Raw genomic sequence first — 9,425 nt, forward strand, 5'->3', positions numbered from 1 at the left:
GCCGGAAGGACAAAGGACACTTAGGGGACGAGGGCACAGACGCCCGCGGGGGACGCCTTCCGGGCCAGAGGCCCACACTGGGGGTGCGCGGGGCCCGCCCCGCAAGACAAAGCCGCGGCACAGCGCGGGCGCGCGCGCCCCCCCCCGCCGCGGCCCCGCGCCTAGGCGCGCGTCCGGAGCCCGTGCACGTGAGCGCGCGAGCGCGCGGGCGACGGTTGGAAATGGCGGTTGGGGCGGTTGGGGCCGGGCGGGAAGAGGCGCGGTTTCACTGCGCCAAGGCTCCCGCTGAGAGTGCGGGAGCCGGGGTTCTTTCAGGAGCTCTCCTCATCCCACGCTCCGGGCACCGCTCACCGGTGGCGGGGCTGAGACGAAAGTGGGGCCCGCTCGACGGAACAAAGGAGATGGCAGCCGAGGCGACAGCGCGGCCTGGCGCGGCCGCTGCGGCGCCCTAGGAGCGTTCCCTAAAATGGCGGCCGGCGCGCGGGGCGGGGCGGGGCGGCTTCCGCTCTGGCGGCCCTCGGCGGGGGCGGGGCGGCGCGGCTGGCGCCCACGCGTCCCCATGGCCGCCGCGCCGGAGCCCGGCGAGCCCGGGAAGGGGAAGGTAACCCGCGCGGGGAGCGTGGGGGCGCGCGCCGGGGCGGGCGGGAGGACCGGGGCGGGCGGGGACGGACGCGGCCCCGGTGGCGTCGCGGAGCACGTGTCGCCGGGCGCTTGGGACTGGAGAGACTCCATTCCCAGCCCCGCCGACATTTTGATCGACTTTGTCGCGACAGAAGCGTCCGACACTGGGGGGAGGCGGAGGCGGAGGCCAGGACTGTTGGTGACTTCACTGCAGGTCGTTGTGACACAGCTCACAGTCCTGAGCCCTGAGACACGGCAAGGAAATTCTGGCAAGGGCATTGCTGGTTGGTGAAGGTAAAGCGAATGGCTGCACGGTTGCCTGCCGCCCACGCCGCGTCCTCCACAGTGCTCGGCGTGCGGAGATGCGGCGAACGCCGGGGTTTGATTCTGGCAGGCTCGTCACCGCCAGAGCAGCAGGACGAGGGAAGGGGCCGAGGTGCTTGGTTTTGAGTAGGATTTACCCATCTGAGAGGCAGAGAGATCTTCCATCCACTCTTTCACTCCCTCACGTGCACGCAGCAGTCGGGGCCAGGCCGGGCGGAAGCCGTCGGGTCTCCCACGTGGGTGGCAGGAGCCCGAGCACCCCGGGCATCACCTGTTTGTTGTCTCCACGTGTGCGAGTGAGCGCCACGGTAGCCGGGACTGGAAGCAGACAGTGCCATCTAAGACGCGGCGGGTCATTCGTGTTCTCCCCGCGGTGGGAGCCACCAGCGCCCGAACCCCTGGCCTGTGCTCTCCCCTTCCTCATCCACCTGTCAGGAAGCAGCAGGCTCTTCCCAACCTGTAGACTGGACAGTTTCACCCCACGCTTAAAACCCAGTTGACAGCCTGTTTCTTTAGGATAAAACCCAAATTGGCGGGGTAGTGAATCTGAACCAGGCTCTCCCCCTGAAGGGCTTCCTGTGACTCCCCGAAGCAGACTAAGGTGTTTCTGTGCTCTTCAACCCTGGTGTCGTCTGTAGCATTATCATTCCAGCATTTAGCATAGTGGGAAGGTAAGAATTGATGGATCTGTCTTTGGGCTTAAGAGCAGGAAACCAAATTTATATCCTTAGTGTAATTAACAGGTATTTTCTTTTTAAATGCAAGGTGAAAAATTAAGATTCGAAAGGCAGAATTATGGGGGCCGGTGCTGTGGCATAGCCAATAAAGCCCCTGCCTGCGGTGCTGGCATCCTATATGGGCGCCAGTTAAAGACCTGGCTGCAGCACTATGGCTTGGGAAAGAAGATGGCCCAAGTGCTTGGGCCCCTGCACCCACGTGGGAAACCCAGAAGCAGCTCCTGGCTCCTGATCTGCTCAGCTCCAGTGGTTGCAGGCATTTGGGGAGTGAACCACTGGATGGAAGATGGATCTCTACCTTTCAAACAAATAAATTTAAAGAAAAAATTATGGAGACAGAGCTCTTCCACCCATTGGTTCACTGCCCAGATGACTTTAGTGGCTGGGGCTGGGCCAGGAGCCTCACCCTGGGCTACCCCCTGGAGGGAAGGGGCCCAGACACTTGGGCCATCTTCCACTGCCTCCCCAGGCGCATTAGCAGAGCTGGACAGGAAGCAGAGCAGCCAAGACTTCAACTGGTTTCCATATGGGATGCCTGTGTCCCCGGCAGTGGCTTAACCTGCTGTGCCACACCACCAACCCCAAGAAAAAAACTAAATAGTAAACTGGAACACTCACTCCCAGGTAGACCCAGACACCCACTGTGTGTACTGGTTGGCTGTTTTAGGTCATTCTCCACACAGCTTGGAAATTTTGCTCTTTTGCTCTTGCTGGCTTTTCTGGGGACATTCCCAGCTAAATTTGGCCAGGACATCCAACTGTCAATTGGTTAATATAAATAAATGTTGGGTAAATTGTTTCCATACAGAATACCAAACTTTCGTTGGTTCACACACCTTCGGTGCCTCTTCCAGCTTTACTCATGTACACCCATAAGGAATCTGTTGAAAAACAAAAGCACCCTTGTTCAGAACTTGCGTGTTTCAAGGTGCATCCTACAAACACTGAAATTCCAGATTCATCTCTGATGAACACTGGTATCTTGAATGGGACCTTTAGTTAGCCCTTCTCCATCCAAAAGGGTTATTTGGAACATTGAAAAAAAAAAAAAAAAATGGAGAGAATACAGCATTGACCTAATGTAAAAAAAGGAAGCCAGCCAACTTTTTAAAAATATATATTTATTTGAACAGTAGACACAGGTTTTCCACCCACTGTTCCCCAAATGGCAACAACAGCCAGGAGCCCAAAACTCCAGCTGGGTCTCCCATGTGGGAGTAGGGGCCCTTGACCATCTTCCACTGGTTTCCCAGGCACGTTAGCAGGGAGCTGGATTAGAAGTGAAGCAGCCAGGTTTCGAAATGTTGCTCCAATATAGGATCCCATTAACGCAAGCAGTAGCTTAACCCACTGTGCCACAACACTGGTCCCAACAATTATTTTTCATACAAAACCCTGGGAAATTATTACAGCCAACAAACCTAAGGTAAAAGTGTTAGTAAACTAGCCTAGGTTGATAGAACTAGCCCTTCAACACTGCCTTTGCTCTGCCCTCCTTGTTGAAACTTTCCAGTGGTAGGATTTGATACATTCAGGTACACTGACTTCAAAATTTATTTACAGAATACCTACTGCGTGTTGGGCACTAAACCAGGTACTGAGGATCCAGCCCTGATCAAAACAGGCAAGTCTGTCTGGATAGCACATTCTACTGGAGGAATCCTGCAGCAAGATTTTCATTTACCGGGCCAGCCAGCTGTCCCCAGAGCCAGGGAAGAGGCAGTATTACCATTTAGGCTTGTAGAGGAATATGGGAATTCCCATGTGCCTGGCTTGCAGCACAAGGCAGAGTTGGATACAAAAGGTAACGGCTCAGATTAGGTGGAGCCTCACAGCAGTGGTAAAGGAATGCATGCTTATTATTGGGAGCGTAACTGAAGGCCGTGAAGAGGAGGAGACAGCTGTGCAAGTTCCTAAGAGGAATCAGGGTCTAAAGTACTGTTGACAGTAGCCGAGAAGTGGTTGGTCTGGGCTGTGTTCTGAAGGTAGGCCTTGCAGACTTGCTGGTAAACTGGACTTGCATTTAAAGAACCAAGGATGACTCAGCTTTTTTGGCCTGAATGAAAACTGGTTGTGTAGATGCCATTAAGAGCTGCTATTAACTTTAAGGTTCTTTTTTAGACATACCAGAGATGTCAGCAAGCAGATAAATGAGACTGAATCTTGTGACTTAAAATCGAGCCATCACCTAAATGGCACGTAGTTGAAAGCCTTGAGATACCCCAAGAAGGGCAGAGCAGCACCTCAGCACTGGGGCTTGCAGAGCCTTAGCCACCAAGCTGCCAGGCACCGTCAGGGACCCGAGACAGGAAGCCAAGCAAAAGATTCAAAAACGTCTGTGCTACATGTGCTAAGATGGAGACCAGATTTTGCAAAATCAGAGATCTTGCTAGTGGTGTTTGCGTGAAGGGGACTGCAAGGAATCACGGGCAGAATGGGTTTGTTTTCCTAGTGAACTGTAATAAACCACCGATGCTGTAAGGGGGAGGGACAGCAGTCCCTGAGTAGGCAGGAGAGCGGTAGTGCAGAAAGCGTGAGGGCAGCGCCGAGGAAAGGCACAACATAGGCACTGGTGCAGTTCATGAAGTCGCCCCAGCTTGACTGGAAGTCTTTTGTGCATTCCCTCATCCCAGCAGCATGAGCTAGAAAAGCTACTTTTCTAAGTGTAAGGATTAAACTATTAGTCTATAAAGAAAACTGACAATTTCCTCAATGTTTAAAGGCTTAAATAGCAAGAGTTAAACCACTTGCGGGCTACTTAAGGGAACAGAAGAGAAACGCCAAATGCATATATATTTCAGTGTATTCTGAGTAGGGTATTCAGAAGTCTACACCTTGGACTTTTTCTGTCAGTCTCACAGTTGTGTACCAACGCTGCTGGGTATGCAGGATTCTTCCACGCAGGTGTTCTTGCTTTTAAGATACAGTTCCAGCACTGTCCGAAGGCTCAGAATCATTTACTAGTGGAAAAGTATCCTCCCCCATTTTGTTTTGTGTGCAGGTTAGGGTTTTTTCAAGATTTGAAAGGCAGAGTGACAAGAGAGAAGCCTCTTCCTCCATGGGCCCATTTCCCATATGGCCAAAAGAGCCAAGGCTGGACCAGGCCAAAAGCTTAGAGCTCCAGCCAGGCCTCCCACACAGGTGGCAGGGGCACAGACACATTAGCAGGGAGCTGGATCAGAGGTGGAGGCAATAGAAGATGCCAGTACCATGGGTGGTGGCTTAACCCGCTGTGCTCTATCATGTTTTGATATAAATTGCAGATGTCTGCTGATTTTATGCTCCCCAGATATGGCCTTTGGAAAATGCTCAAACCTTACCTGACACAGTGGAAGTGACCTAAGCTTTTGGGGTCAGACTAACTGGTGCCTCTGCTCTTGGCCAGCATTGAAGACTCCTGAGCCTGTTTTATCTGAGGATCAGAAGGCTATACCGATTTGAAGGATGCAGAGGGGCTGGCATTAGTAATGCCTGCTAGCTTGAAATAAGATTAGGTCAGATGGTACTGTGTTCTTACCATTCTACCCTGTAGATGCTGCTCTGCTCTCACTGGCCTCCAAGACCTAATGCAGCACCAAGCACCACCCCCACCTTTGCCCTGCTTGAGCAGCCAGCCCCCAAAAGCAGCTGGCTTGAAGGTGAGGGACACTGGTCCTAGCCCGAGTGCTAAATGAGAAGCACAGAAACCAAATTAAATCTCCCAAGCTCTCTCTACGCTAGAGGACCTGCTGCAGGGTCATGTTAGGTGTATGCCATGGTGGAGAGAAACAAGGAACAGACTCAACAGAGTATGCAAGCTTTGCTTTATTCTGAGCCAAGTCACATATCCTTTTCCAGTAAATACTTGAGCCAAAGAAGCAAACATAAACTTTGATCCACCTTGCCTTTTGTTGCCCTGTTTCTTCATTCTTTTCCCTTAGACAGTTTACATTCTTTTGCAAGTGCCCCCTCATCCTACACAATGCTCCTCTAGCTGTCACAGCTGTCATGCCCAGTGAAAATGGCATCATATTCTTAAGCTTTCAGGCTTTATTAACAGAAATGCTGAAGTTAAACTGGAATGTCAACTTACTTTTAAATGTCTGCCCTGCCCTCCCAGAAGCCCTGAGGAACAGACGTTCAGTGACAGACTTCCCAGATAACCAGGCTGGGGGACCATAAACCCAGGGAAGGCTGTTCAAAGATGGCATTCTGGCACTTGAAGGAGCTCCATCATCCAGCCCAGCTCCTTTACTTTACAAATTGAGGCCACAGAGATAAAAATAAATTAAAGGGTACCAAAGCTCGTGCAAAACTGGAACAAAAACCCAGCTCTCTGGAATCCCCCTGCTTTTCTCAGCACACCTGGCTATGGCATTGAAGTGCAACCTCATTCCAGTCGAGGAAACAGGCCAGGAGAGGAAGTCTTAGGTGACATAAAGTGTTTATTCTAAAAACCAAACGATGCTCACCTAGTTTACACCAAGTACCTGGAAATAAAAGCCATTTTTGGGGAATTGAAGACAGCACTATAGTCAAATGTTGTAAGCAAACATGGTCCCAAAGTGCTTTCCCATTCATGCTTTCCAGGTTATTGTAATTACTGGAGAACTATGCTGGTTTTGATTTTCAGCAATAACCATATTCCCAAATAAATTCACAAAGAACTCAAACTTAATTCCAAATCAGTCTACCAACAGGTTAAAATAATTTCCTCATTCAATCTAGGTTCTTTTCTATGTTGTTCTAGCCTTTTAAACTCCTAGGAATTTTAGATGTGGAAAACATTCCCTGTGCACGGGACTCAATATTATATGGCTCACTGGGATCTGCTGTGGCTGGCCTCGGACATTTTTTGTTTACTAGTAAGTACCTGTCTCTTTCTCTGTAAATACCAACATTTTTACATACATAATAATTATAGTTAATGTGTAATTCATTACAGTGGTTCTGCTCATTTGACAGGTAGAATCAGAAGATCATGCGATGTTGGAGTAGGAGGATTTATCTTGGTGACTTTGGGATGCTGGTATGTTGTAGTCAGGAACGCTTGGGACTGTAAAAGGTGTTACCTAATTGAGGCATCTTTTAAGAACAATTTCCCACTGGGACACTGCCATCCTCCACGAAGTAGCCTGACTTAAAGACTTCTGCATGGAAATGTCTTACAGAACAGTATTGTTGGAATGCCTTTACCTTAAATGCAAGCAGATATGCACTTTTCATCATTTGACAGATGAACACAGGCCATCATTTAGAATGGCCTCAATTGTTTACCTTATTCATCACATCTCAACATGCTGCTTTAAAGATGTGTTCGCAGCTACTGATGAATAAATGATATAGAACAAAGATGAATCTCAAAAATCCTCATTTTACACAGACATATATACCCTATTAGAAGTCATTTTCACACCTAATCACCTGATAGAAGGTACGCCTAATTCGACCATGTATATAGTCAGTCTTGGAGTAATTACTTCAAGATGTGGGATTATAACGAGCAGTAGTTAATTTCTCCAAGAACTATATATTAATAATAAATTTATTCATATCATTCTCACCAGGTTCCACTGCAGGTACAATTACGCAAAGCAACGAATCCAGGAAAGGATTGCCAGAGAAGGAATTAAAAATAAGATTTTATATGAAAGTACCCACCTTGATCCTGAAAGAAAACAAACCAACAGCAGTGGCAGCAATTAAGTCTGAAGCACTGAAAACCAAACAGCTGCTTCAAGAGTTGGGATCAACCACAAGAAACATCTTATGTACAATAAGAAAGCTTTAAGCAAGTAAATAAACCATGTTTTAGTTGTCATTTTTTGTTTACACTTGCATAAAAATCTGCTGATGTATTCTGGCCCCGCCTCTATCGCCAGGGTAGCATGCCTGTGTGTAACGTACTGTTGTGATCTGCTGTATCCAAAGAATTATAAAACCCAGTGTTTAACAGGCTTGGAAAAAGAATTCTTAAAGGAAGCAATGAATTTAATGATGAAATTTTCAAGAAATAAAATACCTATACTTGGATTTTTAATCTTGCCTTAGAAACAAAAATTACCAGGGTGCAGGTGGGAGGGAAGTTATTGGGGGGAAAGCCATTGTAATCCATAAACTGTACTTTGGAAATTTATATTTACTAAATAAAAGTTTAAAAAAGCCCCAATAAATTAAAAAAAAAAACCAACAATTACTTTATTACTTTCAGAAAAGTTGTTTTTAACTGCCTTGTTTTTGGAACAACAAAAGACTTAATTTTTAAGTAAAATTAGTTTTGATTTTAAACCTGTTGTGGTTTAAATATTTAGGTGGTCTGGTGCATGCTAGAAAAAATTATAGAACTACACAAAAATTACTGATCAGCCACCATAAAAAAAGGGAATGAAAAAAGCACCCAAGTAAATCATCACAATTCATGCAGGTGATTTCCTGTCTAAGGAAATGAAGCCATTTTTGGCTTGAACAAACTTCAGTATTACTTTAAATAAAGGTGAAAAGACACGGGTTGACAGGATTATGGCCACCGTTGGTCCTGTTATTCTGATGCTCAAAGTGAGCCATAGAAACAGCAAGGAAGAGAACGTTCTCTTGCTATTCATCCTCTTTTATAGGAAAGGTGAGAGGTTGAGTTCAGTCCACCAGGAAAGGTTCTCCCTCCCATGCCTATCTGCTCGTGGCCAGCACCTTTGTCAATTTATCTGGCAGCCACCAATAAAAGGACATTGGTAAGGGGAGGTTGCTAGAAAGGGAGAGAATATACAAGACCTGACACCATGTGGTGTACATTTTTCAATTCAGTCATGACCTAGTAATGAACTACTGGTTAGTCACCCATGTTTGAAGAAGGCAGCATCACGTGTGCGGGAAGTAACTGATGAGCACTGATCAATAAACTGATGTCTGACAAGCTGTGTGGGCAGGCCACCTCCACACTCAGCATGTTTGCCAACAAAAATACAACATGCAGAGTTAGGCAGCTGGATGGAGTAACTGAAGTCCTAGCTCTGGCACGCTGTAATTACGTCTTACCCCAAGTAAAACCTTTTCCGGCTGCTTCAGTGCCTCCACACCAGCGACCCCGTCATTTTCACAGAATGGTTCCACGAGCTGGGGACCTGGATAAAAACACAAATTTTTGACATACTTGGTTTTATTACTTTTAACCTCATTTCATACGTCCATAAAATCATTAGTGACTTCTTAGACTATGGTCACAAAAATACCTTAACTTGCGGGACTACGCCTAAGCCTGTGCCACTTTTGCCCTTGATAAAGGCTCCAGATTGGTCTGGACACTGCTGCTTCCAGTCTTCCCCTCTGTCTCCACCCTGCCATCCAACTTAATGTTTCTATCAAATTTGTGCAAACTTCTGGCCCACTGTGATCTTTACTCCTTAATTCATAAATTGTTCACCCAACAGTCCCTTTTGCTCACTAACCTCCAGAACTAAAACTACCCTGTCTACTTTGTGTGGTGTTCACTGCTGTGCTCGAAGTACAGCCAACGTTGCTTCTTGGCAACTATTAACATTCCCAACCAATTATCTGGCACAGTCTATGCTTACTAGACTGAATCACTCACGTGCCCCCTCCTCTAGCCTCACTCGTTGCATGCTTTAACCTCTCAGAGTAACCTACCTTCAGTGCCCACTCAGCTCCCAAGCGTACAGCTGCTTTTCTTGGTTCCAGTAACTCCAAACTTTCACACTAGGTGATATAGCAGTAGGGTACCAGCTAAAATAGCTGATTAAAATAGAATTG

At 47.6% G+C, this 9,425-nt stretch overlaps 1 protein-coding gene across 2 annotated transcripts; it reads left to right on the forward strand.

Moving 5' to 3' along the window:
- The first annotated feature begins 522 nt into the window (after nucleotides 1–522).
- LOC133773359 (cytochrome c oxidase assembly protein COX20, mitochondrial) lies at nucleotides 523–7,694 on the forward strand. 2 transcript variants are annotated; one of them, XM_062210726.1, is made up of 4 exons: nucleotides 523–601; nucleotides 6,412–6,526; nucleotides 6,627–6,690; nucleotides 7,229–7,694. In XM_062210726.1, the coding sequence occupies exons 1-4, from the start codon at nucleotides 560–562 to the stop codon at nucleotides 7,365–7,367; spliced, it is 360 nt and encodes a 119-aa protein (XP_062066710.1). In that variant the 5' UTR covers nucleotides 523–559; the 3' UTR covers nucleotides 7,368–7,694. The 2 variants fall into 2 exon arrangements, with proteins under 2 accessions (XP_062066710.1, XP_062066709.1); XM_062210725.1 differs by lacking the exon at nucleotides 523–601 and adding an exon at nucleotides 3,313–3,486.
- Nucleotides 7,695–9,425: the final 1,731 nt, after the last annotated feature.

The sequence above is a fragment of the Lepus europaeus genome, chromosome 14 (assembly GCF_033115175.1).
Source record: "Lepus europaeus isolate LE1 chromosome 14, mLepTim1.pri, whole genome shotgun sequence".
NCBI lineage: Eukaryota > Metazoa > Chordata > Mammalia > Lagomorpha > Leporidae > Lepus > Lepus europaeus.

What these genes read in the sequence shown, in the direction of transcription:
- LOC133773359 (XM_062210725.1), top strand. Translation starts at nt 3,433, where the DNA reads ATGGGAATTCCCATGTGCCTGGCTTGCAGCACAAGGCAGAGTTGGATA. An exon ending in GGCAGAGTTGGATACAAAAG is followed by an intron (nt 3,487 to 6,411) that starts GTAACGGCTCAG and finishes ATGTTGTTCTAG; the next exon opens with CCTTTTAAACTCCTAGGAAT. An exon ending in TTGGTGACTTTGGGATGCTG is followed by an intron (nt 6,691 to 7,228) that starts GTATGTTGTAGT and finishes CATTCTCACCAG; the next exon opens with GTTCCACTGCAGGTACAATT.